The sequence below is a fragment of the Phycodurus eques genome, chromosome 10 (genome assembly GCF_024500275.1).
Source record: "Phycodurus eques isolate BA_2022a chromosome 10, UOR_Pequ_1.1, whole genome shotgun sequence".
Classification (NCBI taxonomy): Eukaryota; Metazoa; Chordata; class Actinopteri; order Syngnathiformes; family Syngnathidae; genus Phycodurus; species Phycodurus eques.
The window spans coordinates 805472-830373 of NC_084534.1; the positions used below are offsets into that span (position 1 = coordinate 805472).

The 24902-nt window shown below is 44.7% G+C and overlaps 1 protein-coding gene across 2 annotated transcripts in view; it reads left to right on the forward strand.

Moving 5' to 3' along the window:
• Nucleotides 1-24902, forward strand: part of aldh1l1 (aldehyde dehydrogenase 1 family, member L1) — a 48979-nt gene that overhangs the window by 14782 nt on the left and 9295 nt on the right. For both annotated transcript variants that reach the window (XM_061688361.1, XM_061688362.1), the window contains 11 exons: nt 2200-2289; nt 2796-2933; nt 7678-7803; nt 7901-7992; nt 8137-8281; nt 8405-8524; nt 8767-8894; nt 12927-13077; nt 13176-13246; nt 18448-18553; nt 18635-18722. In XM_061688361.1, coding sequence (XP_061544345.1) covers nt 2200-2289; nt 2796-2933; nt 7678-7803; nt 7901-7992; nt 8137-8281; nt 8405-8524; nt 8767-8894; nt 12927-13077; nt 13176-13246; nt 18448-18553; nt 18635-18722 — 1255 coding nt within the window. The remainder of the gene's footprint in view (nt 1-2199; nt 2290-2795; nt 2934-7677; nt 7804-7900; nt 7993-8136; nt 8282-8404; nt 8525-8766; nt 8895-12926; nt 13078-13175; nt 13247-18447; nt 18554-18634; nt 18723-24902) is intronic.

The window sequence follows — 24902 nt, forward strand, 5'->3', positions numbered from 1 at the left end:
CGATCAGTGATGGCCAAAATGGCCGACATTTTGAGTAATGAATGAATGAATGAATTTTATATTTTACAGCGCTTACAACATCCATCCATCCATTTTCTGAGCCGCTTCTCCTCACTAGGGTGGCGGGCGTGCTGGAGCCTATCCCAGGCGCCCGATGATGGCTACCATTCTATTGCCATAGAATGGGGACAATGAGATCTTCATAAGATGTCTATCTTTAACTAATTTGCAGTCTTTCTCCCTAGCCAGTATTTATACATAAAGCGATACAATGAACACATTCACTGCCATTGACGGCTTTAGAAGTCAAATATGCAAGTTAACTGTTCAGGCTGGCAGTAAATGAGTTACATAATAAAGTGACACAAAACATTGTTTAAAACACTAGATACAGTACAACTCACATTGAATGAAAAATGTTGATTATAAAACGAGCATTAATGCTAATCTCTGCAGCTGCTTAAAGGTGGTATGGGGTTTTAATGGTCCATATTTCACTAAAAAGTTGAATTTATGTATTATTTGCTCTAGAAAATGAAACTGGCGGTTATTTTGGAGCAATTGGTAACTAACGAATTGCCGAATTGCCTTTGGAAGGCCCCTTTTTTATCGCCAAAATCGAGATGCCCCCCCACCCCATGTCTTGATGTGACCTCAGAGGTAGAAGTGGGACCAAATTCACTGCGGAGCCGTTGTGGAAAAAGGAATGTGTTATACTATAAAGAGGCAGGATTTAGTCATAAGTGATGGGAAAGTTTGGCATCTGGGAAAATAAATGGTTCCTCCTTGAGTCATTACCTTATCGTGGTAGAGGGGTTTGTGTATCCCAATGATTCTAGGAGCTAAGTTGTCTGGGGTTTTATACCCCTAGCAGGGTCACCCATGGCAAACAGGTCCTAGTTGAGGAACCAGACAAAGCACGGCTCCAAAGACCCCTATGATGTTTAAAAATACTGGAAGACCTTTTCCCTTGGCCAGATGCGGGTCACAGGCTCCCCTCTCTGGAGCCAGGCCTGGAGGTGGGGCTCGAAGGCGAGCGCCTGGTGGCTGGGCCTGCACCAATGGGGCCCGCCCGGGCACAGCCCAAAAGGGTAACATGGGTCCCCCTTCCCATGGGCTCACCACCTGTGGGAGGGGCCATAAGGGTCGGGTACAGAGTGAGCTGGGCGGTAGCCGAAGGCAGGGACCTTGGAGAGCCGATCTTCAGCTACAGAAGCTGGCTCTCGGGACGTGGAACGTCACCTCTCTGCCAGGGAAGGAGCCCGAGCTGGTGTCAAGTAGTTCTGACTAGAAATATGTATGTGTCGGGCTCGCCTCTGCACACAGCTTGGGCTCTGGTACCAGGCTTCTTATGAGGGGTTGGACTCTCTTCCACTCTGGAGTTGCCCACGGTGAGAGGCGCAGAGCAGCTGTGGGTATACTTATTGCACCCCGGCTCGGCGCCTGTACTTTGGGGTTCATCCCTATGGACGAGAGGGTACCCTCCCTCCACCTTCGCATGGGGGGACGAGTCCTGACTGTTGTTTGTGTTTATGCACCAAAGAGCAGTTCAGAGTACCCACCCTTTTTGGAGTCCTTGGAGGGGGTGCTGGAAAGCGCTCCGGCTGGGGACTCCATCGATCAGAACCCGAGCGGTGTTATTTTCCTCCTTTGCTCATCATGGATTGTCGATAACGAACACCATGTTCAAGCATAAGGGTGCCCATATGTGCACTTGGCACCAGGACACCCTAGACCCAAGTTCGATCATTGACTTTGACCCGGGTGCAAATCCGGACTCGCCTGTGTGGAGTTTGCATGTTCTCGCCGTACCGGCGTGGGTTTTCTCCGGGCACTCTGGTTTCCTCCTACATCCCAAAAACACGCATGACTCTAAATTGCCCCTGGGTGTGAATGTGAGTGCGAATGGTTGTTTGTTTATGTGTGCCCTGCGATTGGCTGGCAACCAGTTCAGGGTGTACCCCGCCTCCTGCCCGATGATAGCTGGGATAGGCTCGAGCACTCCCGCGACCCTAGTGAGGATTAACGGCTCAGAAAATGGATGGATGGATGTAGGTCAGTGCTGAGACTGTTGAGGGCATCAGAAAAGGCTTAGAAGGTCTTCACTTCACACCACTGATTAGATTACATACAGCGGCAATTACAATAAAGTCTATATACAAAGGCTGTGTTGCTTTATGTTAACAATTTCCTTTGTAGATCAACTGGAACCATTCTGCTGAAGCTCTCCATAACTGGATCAGAGGAAATGACAAAGTTCCTGGTGCCTGGGCAGAAATTGACGGACAGGTATTGATTAATGATTGATTTTTTTTTTTCCAGTAACCACTGATAAATTGCAATTGATTCAATAATCTGAGAATACAATGACACGGATGAATGGGATTTACAAGTAACCACTGCCAAATTGTGTGTGTGTGTGGATATGTTTTTTCAGTGTATCGTACTTTGTATGATAACAATAAACACAACTGTCATAACTCGCACTCAACACTCACACTGTCACTGAGTGGGAACGGAACCCATGCTGCCTGCACCGAAGTCTGGCGAAGGCACCACTACACCATCAGTGACTACTACAAAATCAGTGAGGGATCAAATAATGATTTCTTCCACTGTATACAATTGGTTGACGCGATGCATTGTGGTTGTCTATGACTGCACATTCCCACTATATTATCTCAAGCTGTGTCTGATGATGTTCTCTGGCATCTCCAATGGAGGTACACCCCATGCAATGGAAACCCCTGCACTTTCCTCAACAGCCGTTGTGTTGTGTGTCTGTTTTGGCGCAGAAGGTGACTTTCTACGGCTCCACATTGGTGGATCATGGCACCAATGCAAATGGGAAACCCCTGGAAATCATTGGTGCAAATCGACCTGGCATTGTCACTGAAGAAGGCCTGATGCTCTTTGGCAATGACAATAAGGCAGTAAGTTATCTTATCATTTCACTCTTTAGCACACGCTGACTACGAATCAACCTGGCAGATGAAATATTTTTGAAGGGACACGCCGACATTCCCCCCCCCACAATTTCCTGTTGTCGTAAAGGCCTTTTCACACTCCAGTTGCTCAGTGTGAAAGGGCCCCATGTCAAAGCGCAACGACGACGGCGACGGGGGTGCGGCCATCCCATATTTGGAAATGGCGATGGAACAGCCGCTGAGTGGAGCGCAACTCGGCAGTATATATTTGTCATTGATGGGAAAAATGCTTACTTAGCTCATTCTATGGGAATGGGAATATCCCATACTAATTACACCTCAGCAAATCAGAGTTTAAACGCTTTCTAGTTTCGGGAAGTGCGCTTCGAGGTGTAGTTCAGGCTGAGCAGCAAGTTTTGAAAGGGGACTTTGAAAGCCTCCTGCAGAGACATCTCTGAATATTATTTTCAAAGTTCGGGATAGCGGGACAGCGCAATTATTATGCCTTCCTCCATTTCCCCTTTGCCGTTTACAGTACAAGTCCGCCACAATAGCACTAGAAATCACTCGAAATCGTTCCGCCAGCCCTGCTCCTATTGGCATGAGCTTTTTGACATCAACCTGTCAACGCTCTCCAGAATAGAAGGTTTTTCGGTCCGATAACGCGACGATGAGCGTCAGACGCCCTCTGCATTGACGCGACGCTCTCACACCAATTTGATAGTGACATAAATTGACTCCCACAGATCTAAGACCACAGGCTACGCCCTGAACTGGTCGCCAGCCAATCGCAGGGCATAGTTTAATTACAATAAAACAACGAACTACTGTAATTAGTTCATTAGATCAATGAATAGAAACAAAATTAAAAGAAACAAACAAACAAATTTGGGCCAATAAAATACAAATGAATTCCCATTTTGAATTGTATTATTTGTAACCATTCCAATTACAAAATATTTTTCACATTCTCCGATTACCCAAATCCCACTTTTTCACCCACATTTCACACTTTCCCACGATAAAATATCCACATTTGTTTTTTCATTAAGACAAAATTCGACACTTTCCCCTCCTGCTTCAGAATTCTTCGACCAATTTAAACCGTTCCATTTAAACTTCAACATGTTCAGCTCATTCAAGCCATCCGGGGAACCATTGACATTCCCCAAATTTCACAAATTTTCAAAATAAAAGCCTGAAGTTCTCGATTTTAACATATTTACCTCCAGTTGACTTATACTCAACCGAATCAAACCGTTCCAACTTCGTGTTCAACTCATTCAAACCATCCTATGAACTATTCCAAATGGCTAAAATTCCCTCGATTTCCCTCGAAGAAAAACTGAAATATCACACAGCCATAAGTATTGAGACCCTTTGCTCAGTATTTCGTAGAAGCACCCTTTTGAGCTAATACCGCTGTGAGTCTTTTTGGGAATGATGCAACAGGGTTTTCACACCTGGATTTGGGGATCGCCTGCTATTCCTCCTTGCAGATCCTCTCCAGTTCTGTCAAGTTGGATGGTGAACATTGCTGGGCAGGTCTTTCCAGAGATGCTCAATTGGGTTTAAGTCAGGGCTCTGACTGAGCCATTCAAAAACAGTCCCGGAGTTGTTCTGAAGCCACTCCTTCGGTATTTTAGCTGTGTGCTTAGGGTCAGTCTTTTTTTAAGGGGAGCCTTCGGTCCAGTCTGAGGTTCTGAGCACTCTGGAGAAGGTTTTCATCCAGGATTATATTCCAGTCTGCATTAAGATTAAGAAGTCAAACATGTTTGCATTAATTACCGTCAGAAAAACCGTCCAGAGTAATGGTGAGTGTGGTCAGGAAGTGAAGAAACGGCTCCAAGCAGGTTGGAACAGGTGGAGGAAGGTGTCAGGTGTGTTATGTGACAGAAGAGTCTCTGCTCGGATGAAGGGCAAAGTTTAAAAGGCAGTGGTGAGGCCGGCCATGATGGACGGATTAGAGACAGTGGCACTGAAGAGACCACAGGAAGCGGATCTGGAGGTGGCGGAAATGAAGGTGGAGAGGTTCGCTCTCGGAGTGACCGGGTTGGATCAAATTCGAAATGAGCTCATCAGACGGACGGCCGAGGTTCGATGTTTTGGGGAGGAAGGTTAGAGAGAGCAGACCTGGATGGTTTGAACACGTCCAGAGGAGAAATAGTGAGTATATTGGTAAAAAGGATGAGGAGGATGGAGCTGCCCGGCAAGAGAGCTCGAGGAAGACCAAAGGTTGATCGATGTAGGGAATTGTTAAGAGAGGAGGATACACGAGATAGGCTTACATGGAATAGGATGACACGCTGTGGCGACCCCTAGCCGAAAGGAAAAGAAGATAGTGTCATGATAAACTCTGTGTATACATTTAATTTGGATTATTTTATATCGCACACGTCTTGAATGTTGAATACTTCAGTATTGAATTCCACTTTTCGACAGCGAGAGCTGAACCAATGTCCCATTCCCATTGCGACTCGATCGAAGTCGAGCTTTCGGGCGAGGCTAGGCTTCGTATCTTAGAAATAACAGAACGTCGCAGCATGCACTTAATTTACAATCAAGGGCAGTATGAGATCCCAAAATGATTCCTTCACATTGAAATGTTTCAAAAATAGATTCCAACTGAAAATATTGTAGATATGCAGAATCATTCAGGCCAAACTGTGTTTTCAACTCATTAAATAATATTATATGCCGATCCCTTACAATTTGCCCAAGGTGAGTAATATTGTATTGTTGCCAGGTATTTTCAATTAGTGTTTTGCCACCTGCTGTTAACAATGGCCTATTCCAAATAGGGCAAGATGGTCAATTTTGTGTCCTGTCTTTACAATTTGACGTGACAATTCAATAAGTGAATTATTTAATCTGGCATTATATCTGGGATGGTACCATAACAATGATATAGAAATTGATTTCTTATATTCAGATATGGTCCTGGTTTTTTTATATGCCGATGACGATGATGGAAACCTTACATGATAAGCTAAATAATAAAGAAGGACATCAGGTACAGCCACGCCTCCCTTGTTTCTAGGCATAGCCAGTTTTTTTTTTCTTGAATCATTGATTCTCGGCTTCTTGTCATAATCAATAATCATGATTTAAAAGCCTTAATTGTTTGTAATTACTCATTTTCATAAGGTCCTTGCCCTGTTTTGGAATAAGAAAAATGGTAGCAGATCGCATAGACGTTGGCATTGACTGTCAGGAAATTATAATATGAAAAAGCGTGGTAAGGGATGGGGTTAATATATCTTGAAAACATTTGCAAAAGTCAATTCTGTAGCCATCGTTGCCTGGTGTTTCATGGCGTTTAAAGTTTAAAGAGCTTTCATGGCAGCAATTACATGGCAGTAATTAGTATGGCATGTCTCCTTTTCGTTTGTGTTCAGGGAAAGTAGTGCTATATCTTTTAAAAAGGTTATCTATATCTCTATATATATTTGATTTATACAAATTAGAATGAAATTCCTGATAGGCTTAATTCATTGTTTTTTGCTCCCATACTGAAGATCTCTTACAATTATATTTTGCTGAAACATAGTATTGATTTTCAGGAAAAGGGTATATTTTGATCGGGCGTATACACGTGCACATCGAATTAAACGTTACGTCGTTTACCAAGATGGAGGTCCGTCGTCAAATGCTTGCTAAAAACAAGTTACAAGGAGTGAAAAACAACACCTCCACAAAATAGGAGCTCTGTGTGTATCAACGATGAAGTCACCTCACTTTTACACCAAGACAGCACGCGCAGGCAGAGCAGAGCACAACGCATTCGGATTCACGGTTTCCGTTTTGTCATGTAAACCGTCAATCCGAATCTGTACTTACTTCTGATCGGTTTGGAAAAAGGGATATTCCATTTAGATTTGGCCTCTTAATTCCGATTGAGGTGTTTATATGGATCATTTTCATTATGGGGAAATTGGGTAGTCCGTTCCGAGTGTTTCCTGGTTGCCTGTTTTATCCCTTACGTTTTTTCTGGGTTGCCTGGCAACAGGCGGTAGAGCGCGGCATGAACGTAAGTAAGCGCTGCAAAAAAACGGTCAATGGCACGTTATATTCCGAAGCATTTTGTTTTCATTTTATCTATGTCATCGTCAGTCGTGAAATCCGTTGAAGTGATGCACCTGCGTGTGTGGCGCTACCTGTCGTATGGTTGCTGGGCAACGCTGATCAACAGCTGGCTCACTTGCGTTCTTCTTTCTAAATGACATATATTGTGCAGTATAGCCTGTTAGACGACATACTGTATTTTCCAAATGGATTTCCTTGGCAATCACATGTCTCAGGGAACCTTCACTTGCCAGTTCTTGAAGCTTCCCTGAGACTTGGATGAATCACATCTCCTGGGCGGTTGCGCACATATTCGTCAGGTCCGTGCGGGCTTTTTGTCAGAAGTCACTTATGGGAGAATCGGCGCAAGCCAAGCGCATAAAAAGAAGACTTACGCACCAACGGGAGAATGTAGCCCTCAGTGAATCGTGAACTGTCAATAGGCTGGGGTCCACGGGAATTCCTTTTTCTTTTCAAACATGGCGACCTGTGTGGTCAATCCCAAGATTGCAACAACTTCACTTTCCCCGAGGATACACCTGTGGGATACACACACCACTTCTCAATTATTGCTCCTAAATGATGTCTCCTATGTCCATAATCCTTTGGATTACTGATAAACTCCATAACATGTTACGGGGTAAACTTTGAAACTGTCTTTTTTTCCAACTCTTTCCACTTTTAGCTGTTGGTAAAGAATGTGCAATTTGAGGATGGGAAGATGATATCTGCCTCACAGTACTTTTGCACAGGAAGCAGTGCTGCTGTGGAGCTAACTGAGGAGGAAAAAAACTTTGCTGAACAGATCAAGGTAGCGTCTGTCTTATTCAATAACACATTCATACATTGTCATTATTGGTAATATATAATAATATTTAAGAAAAGAACAACTTTTTCGCTCCTTGCAGTCAGTGTGGCGGAGTATTCTGACTAATGTCCGTCAGATTGAAGACTCCACTGATTTCTTCAAGTCAGGAGCTGCCTCCATGGACGTCGTCAGGTAAAAGAAGAAGAAGAAAAAAAAGGCATAAAATACAATTACTGCATTGTTTCTGTATTTTATACTGTTCAACAGTAATATACATATTGTACTAGCTTCACATTTGGTAGGTTATCACATTGTTTAGTTTGTTGTCATCTTAAGGCTCGTAGAAGAGGTGAAACTGTGTGCAAGTACCTGCCAATTACAAAACGAGGACGTCTACATGAACACCACCTTCCAGGATTTTATCCAGATGTGTGTCAGGAAGCTTCGAGGGGAGGGAAATGAAGAACTGATCATTGACTGTGTAACAGACTTGTTGATTGAACATTTTGTACAGGCAGAGGAAAACCGTAGCTCGTTTTCTGACTCTAGTACACGATGCTAGCAAAGCGTTTTTCATTCAATTGATTTGATTGCTCTTTCTCAGGTGGAGAAAAACATCAACAACATGACCGTGAAGATGCCACATCAGCTATTCATCAATGGAGAGTTTGTTGATGCCGAGGGAGGATTAGTTTACAAGACCATAAACCCAACTGATGGGACAGTAAGTTCAAACACTTTTGTTCTAAATGTGAATCGCAGCTAAAGTTCTCATTTATTTTTCCGCGTAAAAATTGATACTTGTCCTTTAGTACACTCATTTGGGCGAGTTTGTGTTGTTTCTTTCGATAGACCTTGTAAAATACCGTACCTCAAAAGGATTAGAATCAATCCGTATATGAGATATAAGATCCGCATGTTTGATTGGGGTACCACGTGTAAAATGTGTGTATGTCTGTCCTGCAGGCCATCTGTGATGTGTCCCTGGCGCAGATTGGCGATGTGGACAAGGCTGTTGCTGCTGCTAAGGATGCGTTTGAAGAGGGAGAGTGGGGCAAAATGAACCCAAGAGACAGAGGCAGACTCATCTACAAGTTAGTGCAATTTTTAATGATTGCGTTAGACCATCTCTGTATAGAGCTTGCATTTTCTCCCTGTGCTTGTGTGGGGTTTTTTTCTGGGGACTCTGGTTTCTTCGCAAAAATGCTGCTTAGCTTAATTCAAGACTAAGTGGCCATGGGTGTGAATTAGGGGTTGAAGGACCTTGGATTTTTGGCTGTCGACACAAATAACAGTCGAGTCGACGTTGATTAGTTGATGTCGTCATTGACCTACCTCATAGATTTTCACTGGGCTTTAGATCCGGTGAGTTGGCAGGCCAGTCAAGCGCTCTGATGGCATGGGAAGCAAACCAGGTTTTAGTGCTTCTGGTGGTATGGGCAGGGGCCAGGTCCTGCTGGAAGATGAAATCTCCATCTCCATACAGATCCTCAGCAGAAGGAATCATGAAGTTCTCGAAAACATTCTGGTAGACTGTTGCGGCGACCTTGGATATAAGAAAGCAGAGTTTACCAACACCTGCACTGGACATTCCACCCCAAATCATGACTGACTGTGGATGTTTCTCACTGGACCTCAAGCAGCTTCGGTTCTGTTCTTCATCTGTCTTCATCCAATCCCAAATGAAAGGCAAATTTTACTTTCATCAGAAAAGAGGACCTTGGACCACTGGCCAACAGTCCAGTCCTTCTTCTTCTTGGCCCAGTTGAGACTCTTCCTACGTTGGCTCAGGCTCAGTAGTGGCTTGACCCGAGGATCCAGACAGTTGTAGCCCATCTCCCGGATGTGTCTGAATGTGGTGGTTTTTGAAAGCTGTGACTGCCGCCTCATTCCACTCTTTCTGGATCTCTGCTAGATTCTTGAATCTTCTCTGTTTGATCATCCGCCGAAGCCCACGGTCATCTCTTTTGCTGGTGCATCTTCTCCTGCCACATTTGTCCTTCCACTATATTTTCCATCGATATGCTTGGACACAGCATTCTGTGAACAGCCAGCCTTCTTAGCTATGAACGTTTGTGGCTTACCCATCCTATGGAGGGTATCAATGATGGTCTTCTGGCAAGTTGTCAAGTCTGCAGTCTTCCCCATATTGAACCCAACTGAGAAAATTGAACCAAACTGAACTGGCCTGCAAAGTTTGGGATGATTTCTTCACAGTATTCAATTTTTTCCCAGTCCCAGTATTTAAGCCTGTATGGCCATGATGAAGAGCCTTTGCGAAACCAAACATATCAGCTAGTAGCTCATATGTACACGTTAGCAAGACACTATGTCTGGTCTTGTCATTTGTAAACTCGAGGACTTCCTTTCATCACCACTCAACTCCGAGATTAACAACACCAGAAATAAAAGCAAAACTGTGCTGCGTGCTGGGGTCTTCACCCGCCTGTCTCAGTCTCTGTACTGCAGCCGCGCTGCAGGAGAAGGGGAGCGGGCGGGGGAGGGTCAGAGTGCATGGAGTGTCATGCCCCATTCAGCTATTTGGAGTTCTCTTTGTTTCATCCACTCACAACTTCCTAAGTCGATGTTGTCCGGAAGTCGTTCTCCACTCCTCCCACACCTGAGTTTTTCCTGAGCAACCACCAAAGCTGTATTCCACTTGGCCTGCCATTAACAATCAGCTGCCTCCGGATTCCCACAAGCCAAAAAGGGGCCATTTTCCAATCACATCCTTCCAGGTCTCACTGTCATTGCCCACGTGAGCATTGAAGTCCCCCAGAAGAACCAGGGAGTCCTCAGCAGGATCACTGTCCAGCACTCCCTCCAAGAACTCCAAAAACGGTAGGTACTCTAGAGCTAATGTTTGGTGCATAGGCTCAAACAACAGTCGGGATCCAACGCTCCACCCTAAGGCGGAGGGAGGCTACCCTCTCGTCCACCGAGGTGAACCACAATGTACAGGCAATGAGCCATGGAGTGATAACTATGCCCACACCTGCTCAGCACCTCTCACCATAGGCAACTCCAGAGTGGAATACAGTCCAGCCCCTCTCAAGGGGACCGGTACCAGAGCCCAAGCTGTGTGTTGCGGTGATATCAATCTATCTATATCTAGTCGGAATTTCTCAACCTGACACACCAGCTCAGGCTCCTTCCCTGCCAGTGACATTCTACGTTCCAAGAGCCAACTTCTGTCGCCAGCTTCTGTTGCCGGGCATGGGACCGTCAAGGTCCTCGTCTTCAGCAGTCGCCTAGCTCTCTGCGCACCCAACCCTCTTGGCCCCTCTCACAGGTGGTGAGCCCATGGGTAGGGGGACCCATGTTGCCTCTTTGGGCTGTGCCCGATTGGGATCCATGGGTGCAGGCCCGGCCACCAGGCACTCGCCATCGAGCCCCACCTCCAGGCCTGGCTCCAGAGGGGGGGGGGTCCCGGTGACCCGCGTCCAGGCAAGGGAAAACGTTTTCCAAAGTTTGTAATCATCATAGGGGATCTTTGAGTCGTACTTTCCCTTACCTAAGACCTGTTTGCCATGGGTGACCCTGCCAGGGGCACAAAGCCCCAGACAACTTGGCTCCTATCATTACAACACACAAACCCCTCCACCACGATAAGGTGATGGCTCAGTGAGGGGACAAAATTAGGATACATAGTAAAATATTTTTTCTGTTGACTGTGGACTGCACGTGTGTTTGGGTCAAATTGGCCATTCTCTTGCTGAACTTCAATATTTGGTGGGAAAGAGAGAGGTGTTTTGAAGGAGTGACCCAATTATGAAACCAAGGGACATTAATCTGATTGCAGTCCTTTGATCTAGCAATTGTTAAATTAACATACGTTGTCTATCGAAGTCCAAGCGAAAGTTACATTCTGTTTATCAAAAAGGGAATTGTGACGGGCAGCGCCTACGTGACGGCCGTGTCAGGACATAGTGAGGCCACGCTACACGGGCCACATTGTGTACAGTATAGAGTAGCTTTTGGTCGCAATTTCAGTGCAAAGGCCTCATCGAAAGGTTTGTCTTTACAGCCATTCCAGTAATAAGAAAAGGAGAGGGCAATGGGAAAATAAATATGGGCAAAAAATTGTTTAAAAGCTCTGCATTCTTGCCATTTCTCTGCTGATGTCCCTGGTTATGAATAAAATTACAATGTAGCCAAATGCTATGTATTGTTTTCTCTCAAAGACTATTTTTGTACAGTGTCAGAGAGATTATTCAGTGTTATCGATAAAATGACATATTACATCTATTTCCTTCAACATATGACTTATGGATTTCACCGTCGACCTCTGTCCCAAGCAATGCTTTTGTGGACTGAGCCACTAGTGCCCAATGATCTTATGTGCGAAATAAAGGATCCAGATTTGGTGCAACACGTTTGCTGACCACTGTGTCTTGAGTTTGGATTTGAGGAGGTTTGATAAGTCTGTGCCTTGGAGTTGTCTTTGCTTTTATGGATTAGGGTTGTGTAGTAGGTAGATTTGTCTTGAATTAGAGTCTTTGTAGTGGTTAAGATGATGACTGTACATATCCTTGCGTATAGTGAGTCCCGTTTCCCCATGGAGGTGTTCGAGTTGACGACCTTTGGATTTTAATAGTCGCAGAGCAGTGGTGAACCAGGGTGCAGAGGTGGTGAAAGCTACAGACCTGGTTTTTAATTGAGTGTGTTGAGGAGATTATGGGGATTTTTATTGGAGTGAATAACCAGTTGATGGGTGGGGGTGGAGAGAGAGTCCGTGCTGGGGAGGCTGTTGATAAGAGTGAAGATAGTGTCTGAGCTAATGCTCTTGATTGCGCGTTCTCTCTCGTGCATCAACATGAAACAACACGTCTTTCCGCAATGTGGCTGCTGATATGGCTGTATTTTTAAATTTTTAGTTTTTGATGAATTATTATCTTTTTTTATGAATATTTTGGAAAAACCCGCGAAGCACTGAAGCCGCAATCTACTACAGTGGCGAGGGGACACTGTAGTAGATTGTGCACACATTAATTTAATTGCAAAAGCGATCTCTATTCAATGTGGCTATTGCATCAATTGGGAAAAGAGCTCTTCCAATTTTGCCGAAAAGATTTTGTGCGTGTGACAAAGTACCTTTTCCTTTCCCTGTGTCCAACTTACTACAGGCTGGCTGATCTGATGGAGCAGCATCAGGAGGAGCTGGCCACCATTGAATCCATTGACTCTGGAGCTGTTTACACGCTGGCCCTCAAGACTCATGTGGGCATGTCAATCCAGACCTTCCGCTACTTCGCTGGTTGGTGTGACAAGATTCAAGTAATAGCCCCTTTAAAAACTTGAATGTGAAACAACAGTGACATCACCAAAAACCCAATATGATTTAATTTTGTTTTTGTTGTCATGTATAATTTCAGGGCAGCACCATCCCAATCAACCAAGCCAGACCCAACCGCAACCTCACCTTCACCAAGAAGGAACCAATAGGGTAGGAATACATTTAAAATAGGGGCCCCATCAAACTCCCACCAAATCAATTCATTCCCCATCCCCCCCTGATAATGTCAGATAGAGCTATTGTTTATCTTATAGTACTGCAGTACCTCCTAACATTTATTGAGCCATTGCACCCATTTTACATCAGCAATACTGTATCTCACAGCACACCACCAATATGTCTGTGTAGATTGTCAGGAATCCAGGTCATGGTAATCTGCAAAGTTGGAATCAAGGCAACCCGGACTGTTCTTGTTTGTTGAAAGTGTTTCACCTATAATCCAAACGGCTTCTTCAGTTGTACATTTTAGGATTGGAGTCTCCCTTTCTATATCCCCGGGGATGGTCAACAATAGGGTGTTGTTGTTGCCCGGCAGGGTTAGTGAAATTACCGTCTTGCATACCAATCAGTCGTTTCCTAGTCTTGTGCCAAACCAGTTTGTTAGTCAGTTTATTTGTATAGCCCTTAATCACCAAATAGTCTCAAAGGGCTTCACAGGCCCACAGTTGGCAATGATTGATGACATCCCCTAATCTAAACCTCCCAATCAGGCAAGGAAAAACTCAAAACCCATTTTGGGGGGAAAAAGAAACCTTGAGAATGCAGATGGAGGTGGTGGTGAGGAACGGGGTTAATTCATCCATCCATCCATATCCTCACTTGGGGCGTTTTTCAATGAACCTACCATGCATGTTTTTGGGATGTGGGAGGAAACCGGAGTACCCGGAGAAAACCCACGCAGACATGGGGGAGAACATCCAAACTCCACACAGGTGAGGCCGGATTTGAACCTGGGCCCTCAGAACTGTGAGGCAGTTGTGCGAACGAGTCGGTCACCGTGCCGCCCACCGGAGCTTAATTGAAGACTCTAAATTGCCCATAGGTGTTAAAGTGAGTGTAAATGGTTCTTTGTTTCTATGTGGAAACAGTGGACCAGCTCTACACCCTCGGCAGTGTCCTCGAGGGTGCATGGGAGTTCACCCAAACAGTCTACATGTGTTTTGTGGACTTGGAGAAGGCGTTCGACCGTGTCCCTCGGGGAGTCCTGTGGGGGGTGATTTGGGAGTATGGGGTACCGAACCCCCTGATACGGGCTGTTCAGTCCCTCTACGACCGGAGTCAGAGTTTTGTCCGCATATCCGGTAGTAAGTCGGACTCGTTCCCGGTGAGGGTTGGACTCCGCCAAGGCTGCCCTTTGTCACCGATTCTGTTCATAACTTTTATGGACAGAATTTCAAGGTGCAGCTGAGGCGTAGAGGGGGTCCGGTTTTGTGGCCTCAGTATTGCATCTCTGCTTTTTGCAGATGATGTGGTTCTGTTGGCTTCATCAAGCCGTGATCTCCAACTCTTACCGGAGCAGTTCACAGCCGAGTGTGAAGCGGCTGGGATGAGAATCTGCACCTCCAAATCTGAGACCATGGTCCTAAATTGGAAAAGGGTGGCGTGCCCTCTCCCGGTCGGGGATGAGATCCTGCCCCCAGTGGAGGAGTTCAAGTATCTTGTGGTCTTGTTCACGAGTGAGGGAAGAATGGAATCAACAGGCAGATCAGTCCTGAATGCATGCTCACCACACAAGACCCCATTGCTGAAAGAAAAACATGTCAAAGCTCATTTAAAGCCAGTTCAATACTGGGAGAATATAGTCTCGTCGGATGAGAGGATAACTGAACTCCTTGGATGTCATAATGCACACCACGTTTGGAGGAGAAATGGCACTGCACATCACCCTAAAAACACCATACCAACAGTGAAGTTTGGAGGTGGGAACATGATTGTGTGAGGCTGTTTTCAGCAAATGGTACTGGTAAACTTCACATTATTGAAGGAAGGTTGAATGGGCAAATATACCGAGACATTCTTGACAAAGATCTGCTGCCAACTACGAGGATGATGAAAATGAAATCAGGGTGGACATTTCAGCAGAATAATGATCCAAAACATACTGCCAAGGAAACTCTCAATTGGTTTCAAAGAACAAAAATAAAGCTGCTCGAATGGCCCAGCCAGTCACCTGACTTGAATCCAATGGAAAAGAACTGAAACTCAAGGTCTATAGAAAAAGCCCACAGAACTTTCAAGATTTGAAGAGAGCTTGTGTTGAGGAATGGGCCAAAATTACACCAGAGCAATGCATGCGACTAGTTTCTCCATACAGGAGGTCTTGAAGCTGTCATTGCAAACAAAGGCTTTTGTAAAAGTATTATATACCGTAAATACCAGTTAGTGTGTTCAATACTTTTCCCCTGATGTTACAAGTCAACAGGCGACTGCTGGGTCAGTTCAAGGAGTCACACAATGATGTGAGGCGATTCTGCAAATGGCGAACGCTCTTCAAAGTGGTTTCGTCAAGTAGGGACAGATCCACTGAATCGATTTGACTGGGCAGCAGCTGAATACTGCCGACTAGCACGTTCAAGATAATTTCCTCAGCCATGACAAAAAGGTCCGAGGTGAGGGACCACACAAAGCACGGCAAAAGACCCCTATGATGAATATTATGAATGGATTTGGGACGCGGGTCACCGGGGGCACCCTCTGGAGCCAGGCCTGGAGGTGGGTCTCGAAGGCGAGCGCCTGGTGGCCGGGCCTGCACCCAAGGGGCCCAGCCGAGCAAGCCCAAAAGGGTAACGTGGGTCCCCATTCCAATAGGTTCACCACCTGTGGGAGGGGCCATAGGTGTCAGGTGCAGTGTGAGCTTCTTCTTCTTCTTCTGTTCATGACTTTGATGGACAGAATTTCTCGGTGAAGCGGAGGCATAGCCACCTCTCCTAGATGCTTCCATAACTCCACAGGAATGTCATCAGGACCAACTGCCTTTCCATTTTTTATCCTCTTTAACGCCTTTCTAACTTCCCTCTTACTAATCAATGCCACTTCCTGGTCCACCACACTTGCTTCTTCTACTCTTCCTTCTCTCTCATTTTCCTCATTCATCAATTCCTGAAAGTATGCTTTCCATCTGTCCAGCACACTACTGGCACCAGTCAACACATTTCCATCTGTTTCCTTAATCACCCTAACCTAACCTGCTGCACATCCTTACCATTTCTATCCCTTTGATCCAAGATGGCGCCTACCCGTGTGGACGCCTCGGTTACGCGGTCCCAAGTATTGTTTTTGTGTTTTTTGTTCATCTTTGGAGACATTCCACGACTCACTTACACAAGGGGAGACTTGCTAACCATCAAGGAGGCTACTCCGGACTTTCTTTCACCAACTTTTGCAAATCCGCTCAGTTTTTTCCCCGAGTTACTCACCGGAGCAGCGACCGCAGTCTTTGGCGCACGGAGGCGGAGGCGATGCCACAGAGGGAAGCGAGCAGGCATCCATGTGAAGCTCCGCAAGAGAGGATACAGATTGGCATTTCCATCCATCCACCTCGCGAATCTACGCTCCCTACCCAACAAAATGGATGAGCTTCATCTTCTGATAAAGACGAGTAAAGACTTTGGACATTGCGCCGCCACGTGCTTTACGGAGACTTGGCTTTGTGAGACTGTACCCGTTGGCGCCGTCATGCTTCCCGGCTTTCATCTTCACCGGGCAGACCGCGACATGGAATCATCAGGGAAAACAAAAGGCGACGGGATATGCTTCTATATCAACGAAAATTGGTGTACGGACGTCACGGAGCTCAGCACACACTGCAGCCCACATTTAGAGTTGCTGTTTTTGAACTGTAAGCCATTCTACTCGCCTCGTGAGTTTGCATCATTCATTCTCGCTGGTGTCTATATTCCACCTCATAACACGACCACCGCACTGCTAATGCTCGCCGAACAAGTAAACGAAATTGAAAAAAAACACCCGGACTCACCCCTCATTATTCTCGGGGACTTCAACAAAGCTATACTCAACCACGAACTCCCTAAATACAAGCAGCACATCGACTGTCCTACCAGGGAAAATAACATTTTAGACCACTGCTATAGTACGCTAAATAACGCATACCGTGCCAAACCACGTGCAGCCCTGGGCTCGTCTGATCATAGCTTAATTCACTTAATACCGACGTACAGGCAAGAACTTAATTGCGCGAAGCCTACAGTGAAAACGATAAAAAAGTGGACCAATGAAGCCAAGATGGAACTTCAAAGCTGCTTAGACTGCACAGACTGGAGTGTCTTTGAAAATTCAGCTGGCAGCCTGGATGAATATACGGAAACTGTTACATCCTATATCAGTTTCTGTGAAGATGTGTATGTACCAACAAAATCATTTCGCACATTCAACAACAACAAGCCGTGGTTCACTGCTAAACTTAAGCAGCTTCGCCAAGCTAAGGAGGACGCATATCAGAGCGGGGACAGGGCCCTGTATAATTGAGCTAGAAACCATGCTGACTAAAGAAATTAACATTGCAAAGAGGATCTATGCAGCAAAGTTGGAAAAACAGTTTAGCGCTAACGACTCTAAATCAGTCTGGCATGCATTCCAATTGCTGACTAATTACAAGCGACGATCCCCCCAAGCTGAGAACAATAGCACACTATCCAATGACTTGAATACCTTCTACTGCAGATTTGAAAAGGACACTTTCACACAACGCCGAATGAACAGGCTGTTTGGCTCGTGTGACGTCACGAGCCGAAGACCGGAAGGCGCTGGATGCAAAAATCAGAAGGCGCATTCTGCATCACATTTATGGATTTAACTGCTGTATATCTGCTATATCATCACTTTGAAATGGCAGATGTGGTTTGTAAAGGGGTTCTAGAGTTAAGAAATCTTTTTACATCTTTGTCCTCTGATCTTTAAATGATTTTAGCAAATGGCTGCAATATAACAGAGTGAAAAATTTAAGGGGGTCTGAATATTTTCCGTACCCACTGTATATATATAAATATAATCCGAATTGCTAAATTCTTATCAATTCCCATCCTTATATGACGTAATGTTAATGTGTATGTATGTAATTTTAAGACTGCTTACAGTATAATTTTGTTTAACACGTTAATTATTCCTTATCCACACAAGTAGCATTTTGTTAAAACAACACCATTTACTGCTTTATATGACATCAAATGCACACTGAACACAATTGAGGTTAGTAGCCCTTGACACCTGGACCAGTTTCTCACATTGCCCCTTTGGGATATTGTTTGCCCACCCCTGGTGTCGAGGATGGGTCGTAATGGATGGAAAAATTTAAGTTTTGTCACAACCAATAACTTTCCTGTCATTTTCTTTAGAGTTTGTGCCATTGTGATTCCTTGGAATTACCCTCTGATGATGCTGGCCTGGAAGACTGCAGCCTGTCTGGCAGCAGGAAATACAGTTGTCCTAAAACCTGCACAGGTTATCCTCTAAAATAACATGATATAGCCATACAACATTGAATTGCTTGCCGTGGAAAATATAAATAATTTTCATTACCAGGTGACACCGCTGACAGCTCTGAAATTTGCTGAGCTGGCAGCAAAAGCAGGACTGCCCAAAGGAGTGATTAATATTCTACCTGGATCAGGTAAGAAAATGTTATTGTATAAAATTCTCAGACATTGTTGTGTTTATTTATTTATTTATTATTTATTTTTTTTTTAATGAAAACTTGCCGGAGCACGTATCATACAAAGAAAATAGTTCTGCGGTGTCACACCTACCAAAAACATGTTTTCTTACGGTTTTTGTCCATTGTTTTGGCTCATTTCTTGATTACATTCTCAAAATAACATGGACAAATATCCAAACTGTCTCGCAATTATTCACAACAGAAATTAAATTTTACATACATCGTGTATTTTGTGTGTTTGAGTTTCATGAAAAACGTAAGCCTCAAGCGGGCTGCACCACTATGTAGCATATATTGGTTTTGGATAAAAACTAATTAATTTGGAAAAGAAATACGTCGAAAGGTAAACGCCTGTGTTTACTTCCAGTGTACTTAGACGTACGTCGAAGGTTACAATCAACTAATCTTTGTCTCGGAAAGAGGCACCACGCCTCTTTTTATATGTGTACATTTTAGGAAAAGCGACGAAAAACCTCTATCAGTCTCTGTTGTCTAGAAGGCTGCTATCTTAATGAAATAAGAATTATTGATTACAGCGGTTTTACCATTATACTCAAACACCCACAAAACACAACAAGAAGTGGAATTTTATAGAAAATGTAATTAAATCTAAAAGGGAAACTACAGGGAGAACAATGCAGAGGGGCTTGACTATGAAAAGAAAATAATCATAATGGTAATAGAAAGGAAAATAGGCATACGTCAAGAAAAATAGAACATCGTGTGTGGATGGACTCCAAATTAGCGTGAATAGGTTACAGCGTGTTAAGCTAGTAGAAAGTTGGAAGTGTGAAGCTAGCATTTTCCCCCCAAATTATTCGGTACTAATTTTGTACATTCATACAATTGCCATTCTCGCCTGACGACCGTAGATCAGTTGGCCCTGGGGATGGTCTGTCTCGGAGCATTTCAGGAGAAAAAAGAGATATGGCCAAATCCTTGCGGAAAACCGGGGCGAGATTATGGTACTCTTCAGGAAATAGTGAGAGATCGAGTGCTGATGCTAGTGGCTGAGGTTCACTGGAAGCTGGTATTGCAGAGCGAAGACAATGAGATTGGCAATAATGGCTCCAACCAGTAATTGACAGGTGAGTCCAGTCGATAGTGGGATTGTGTCTTTTTAGCCAGGGAAGTCCAAGGACTAATGGGGTTTTCTGGAGAGGGGATGACAAACAGTTGGAGAGTTTCACGGTGGTTTCCAGAGATGAGATGGGTGATAGGAGCTGTCTGGTGAGTCACAGAGGATATGAGGCGCCCATCTAGGGCAGTAATCTTCTTGGGGACAAGTCCCTTGTGAATGAAAGTGTCGTCTGCTCCGGAGTCGATGAGGGCAGTTACTGGGGAGTTGTGGTTTAGTCCAAGGATACAAGTAGGAATGGTCATACGAGAGGGAGAGCTGAGGATGGAACTAGCTTGGCTCACCACGACGCTCTCAGCCCGTGGGGAGGCTCGTCTTTTGGCTTCTAGGTGCAGGAGACGAATAAATGGCCTGGCTGTCCACAGTATACAATGGGTACGGAAAGTATTCAGACCCCCTTAAATTTTTCACTCTTTGTTGTATTGCAGCCATTTGCTAAAATCAATTAAGTTAATTTTCCCCTCATTAATGTACACACAGCACCCCATATTGACAGAAAAACAATATTTTTTTGCAGATTTATTAAAAAAGAAAAACTGAAACATCACACAGCCATAAGTATTCAGACCCTTTGCTGTGACACTCATATATTTAACTCGGGTGTTGTCCATTTGTTCTGATCATCCTTGAGATGGTTGTACACCTTCATTGGAGTCCAGCTGTGTTTGATTATACTGATTGGACTTGATTGAAAGCCACAGACCTGTCTATATAAGATCTTACAGCTCACAGTGCATGTCAGACTAAATGAGAATCATGAGGTCAAAGGAACTGCCTGAAGAGCTCAGAGAGAGAATTGTGGCAAGGCACAGATGTGGCCAAGGTTACAAAAAAAAATTTATACTGCACTTAAGGTTCCTAAGAGCACAGTGGCCCCCATAATCCTTAAATGGAAGACGTTTGGGACGACCAGAACCCTTCCTAGAGCTGGCCGTCCGGCCAAACTGAGCAATCGGGTGAGAAGAGCCTTGGTGAGAGAGGTAAAGAAGAAACCAAAGATCACTGTGGCTGAGCTCCACAGATATAGTCGGGAGATGGGAGAAAGTTCTAAAAAGTCAATCATCACTGCAGCCCTCCGCCAGTTAGGGCTTTATGGCAGAGTGGCCCGACAGAAGTCTCTCCTCAGTGCAAGACACATGAAAGCCTGCATAGTGTTTGCTCAAAAAAAAAACACCTGAAGGACTCCAAGATGGTGAGAAATAAGAGTCTCTAGTCTGATGAGATCAAGATAGAATTTTCTGGCCTTAATTTTAAGGGGTATGTGTGAAGAAAACCAGGGACTGCTCATCACCTGTCCGATACAGTCCCAACAGTGAAGCATGATGACGGCAGCCTCATGTTGTGGGGGTGTTTTTCAGCTGCAGGGACAGGACGACTGGTTGCAATTGAAGGAAAGATGAATGCAACCAAGTACAGCGATATCCTAGACGAAACCTTCTCCAGAGTGCTCAGGACCTCAGACTGGGCAAAGGCTGTGTGATATTTCAGTTTTTCTTTTTTAATAAATCTGCAAAGATTTCAACAATTAAAATTTTTTCAGTCAATATGGGATGCTGTGTGTACATTAATGAGGGGAAATTTTTACTTAAATTATTTTAGCCATGTCACTGATGGTGTAAGTGGTGCACTCGCCTGACTTTGGTGCGGGCAGCGTGGGATCAGTTCCCACTCAGTGACGGTGTGAATGTGAGTATGAATGGTTGTCCGTGTCTATATGTGCCCTGCGACTGACTGGCGACCAGTTCCGGATGTAGTCCGCCTTTCGCCCGAAGTCAGCTGGGATAGGCTCCAGCGCCCCGCGACCCTAACCAGGATAAGCGGTGTTGACAATGGATGGACAATGGATGGATTTTAGCCAATGGCTGCAATATAACAAAGAGTGAAACATTTAAGGGGGTCTGAATACTTTCCGTTCCCACTTTATACAGAGCCTGTGACTAAGTTGGTGCTGATGCGCCAGAGGGTCCAGACGGGTCTTACCCAATTGCATCGGCTCTTCAAGTCCAGTGGGCGGTGTGATGATGTGTCTGCTGGGGTTCTATATACAACGGGTTTGCAGGGGGGGTTGTGCCCGCAAAGGGTACTAGACTGTGGGATCGGCTCGATCTTTCTCTGTCCCTCTCACAAAGACGATTGTCAATTTTTTATGGCTAGGGAAATTAGCTCCTCTAATGAAGCGGGGTCCTATCTAGCCGCTAATTCATCCTTTAGTCGTTCTGACAACCCCTTAGAAAAAATTCCCATCTGGCCCGCCTCATCCCACCCACATTCACCTGCCAGAATCTGAAACAAACACGGTCAAAAACTTTCTTCAAGTCAGCGGAGAATGATTCGAAGGAGACTAATACCGGTTAGGAATTATGCCACAAAGCTGCCAGCCATCTCGCTACCGATGTGGGCGCCTTGATGGACAAGCGCTTCTCTCAATGGTTCCAGAGTTGCTGTGTCCATAGTGGCCAGAGTATTCTGTCACAGTTTGTTCCAAATGGTATAGTGGGACAGAGGAAGCAGTTGGAAGTGGTTTATTTGGGTGAAGCACGAGGTCAGTAATTCCAAGGTGTGATGGTGGTCCGTGAGAGCAGGGATTTTGTGGGAGACTGGAGCGTGAGCAGGAGAGTGAACTTGGCAATGCGGCTGGAGCGAGCAACGTGGCAGGAGACACAGGAAGGCACTGGAGGAGGAGGAACAACAAGGAGTAAGTTCAAGCACAGGTATCAGAGAATCTATTCTTATCATCAAGAGCAGAGTATAGGCCGGTGTACCGCATTGAAGCGAGAATACTCGGGCGCTGGAACACAGGAACAGGCAGGCTTAAGGGCAGGGAGTGATGAGTGCCTGTCTTCACGACCGTTTCTGTGGTAAACCTTATTTGCAGTTTTGCTTTTCAGTGTGTTTTCTGATGTGCAAAATGTAAATATTAACTGTGATGCGAGACCACTTAATTCGAGCCTTGCACACAGTGTTGCAATGTTGTGCTTCAGCGGACGCACATTCACAAAGTATTTTGGGTCCGTCATCATTTTCTTGCGTCAGGGACACGGACGCACATCAAACGAGAACCCTGTACACACACACACACACACACACACACACACACAGACACGCACACATATATATATAGGGGAATTCATTATGACACGTGAGTGAACTGTTTTGGAAGCGATATGAGCTTTTACAAGTGAGCATTAGTGTTGTGTGGTGAACTGTAAGACTTTCGCCAAATTATCTCAGACTTCTGGAAATGTAATCTCAGTTTCAAGAAATGAGCCAAAGCAATGGAGAAAAACCGTAATTTCCAGTCTTCCAGGATGACCAGCCTGCAATGGATGTCAAGTGGGAAACATTTATCACATAGTCTGATGCTGTACAATTTTCATTACGATGGCAAGAAGTGAGTCTTAAATCGGGATTTAAACATTTCTACTGATGTAGCAGCTGTAATATCTGCGGGTAGGGCATTCTAGAATACTGGAGCTCGAATAGAATATGGTCGAGACCATGCAGACTTCTTTCTGGCTGTCGGAGTCACCAAAAGACCAGCGTTTTGCGAGCGTAGGTTTTGGGACAGAATATACGGTACAACTAAGTCAGCGAGATAAGTGGGTGCTAACCCATGTCATATTTTATCATTAAATAATAGAACCTTAACATTGCATCTCAAGTAGACCAGGAGCAAATGCAATTTGGCCAGAATGGGGCTAATGTGATCAAACTTTCTCATCCTCGTCAAAAGTCTTGCTGCAGCGTTTTGTACTAGCTGTGGGCTTTTAATACTAGACACGGGAAGAGCGGAAAGCAGCACATTACAATAGTCAAGGCAAAATGTCACAAATGCGTGGACAATGCTCTCTGCGTCAATAGCGGATAGGATGTGCCGTACTTTAGCAGTATTGGAGCAATTGCGTGGGCTAGTTGTTTTTAATGGCACGTATAGTATCATCGGCATTACAGTGAAAGCTAATCTTATATTTGCGTATGATCTCGCCAAGCGGCAGCATATACACATTTTTAAAGTATTTTGGAAATAAATGGGAGATTTGACACCGCCTTATAATTGCAAAGACTCTCAGGGTTGAGGTTGGGTCTTTTGGGTAAGGTCGAATAACGGCTGTCTTAAAGCCTGCAGGTACAGCGTTGGAGGAGAGTGATACATTTCTGATATTTAAGATTGAAGGTCCTAAGATTAAAAACAGCTCTTTGAGTTTCCCACGAAAACAACAAGGAAGCATGTTGTCTGTTCTGCTCGGATTTTGCGAGACTGTCAAGGGATACTTCGTCAAAATGAGAGAGGATAGCAATGGTGCTGGTATCATTCTCGGTGATCAAAGAATTGATCACCGAGAATGAGCTCGAGGCACCGTGTCCTTTTTTTTTTTAGTAAAAAATTGCATGACATTATCAGCTGAAAAGGAGGAGCCGTAGGAATTAGGCTGGTTTTGGGTGAGCATTGCTACTGTGTTAAATAAGTATTTTGGGGTTATTTTTATTCAGACAAATTCCATCCAACCATTTTCCGTACGGCTTATCCTCTCTAGGGTCACGGGCAAGCTGGAGCCTATCCCAGTTGACTCTGGGCGTGAACTGGTCGCCAGCCAGTCGCAGGACACACATAAACAAACCATTTACAGCTTGTTTGTACTTCAGTAAACTATGCCGGTGTCGAGAGCGTTACACAGATCCACATGAAAATCAATGGCATTGAATGGAACAATGGCAATGGGCCAAGAGTTCAAATTTTATGACAGTAATGGTTGGCAGTGGTATAGGGAGGTACCATTACATTTGAGGTCGCAATGCCCCGGGTTAAAACCAAATCTAAACCATTATCGTTATTATGTGTCGGTTCATGTATTAATTGCACAAAACCAAAAGTATCAATTATTGTCTGATTATTGTAGATACCTGCAAGATAGAACGGCAATTGTGTTGTAGATCGCATAACGAGAGCCTTGAATTTTTTTAAAGTCGATGTTAGGGCTAGTGCTAATGTTGAAAAC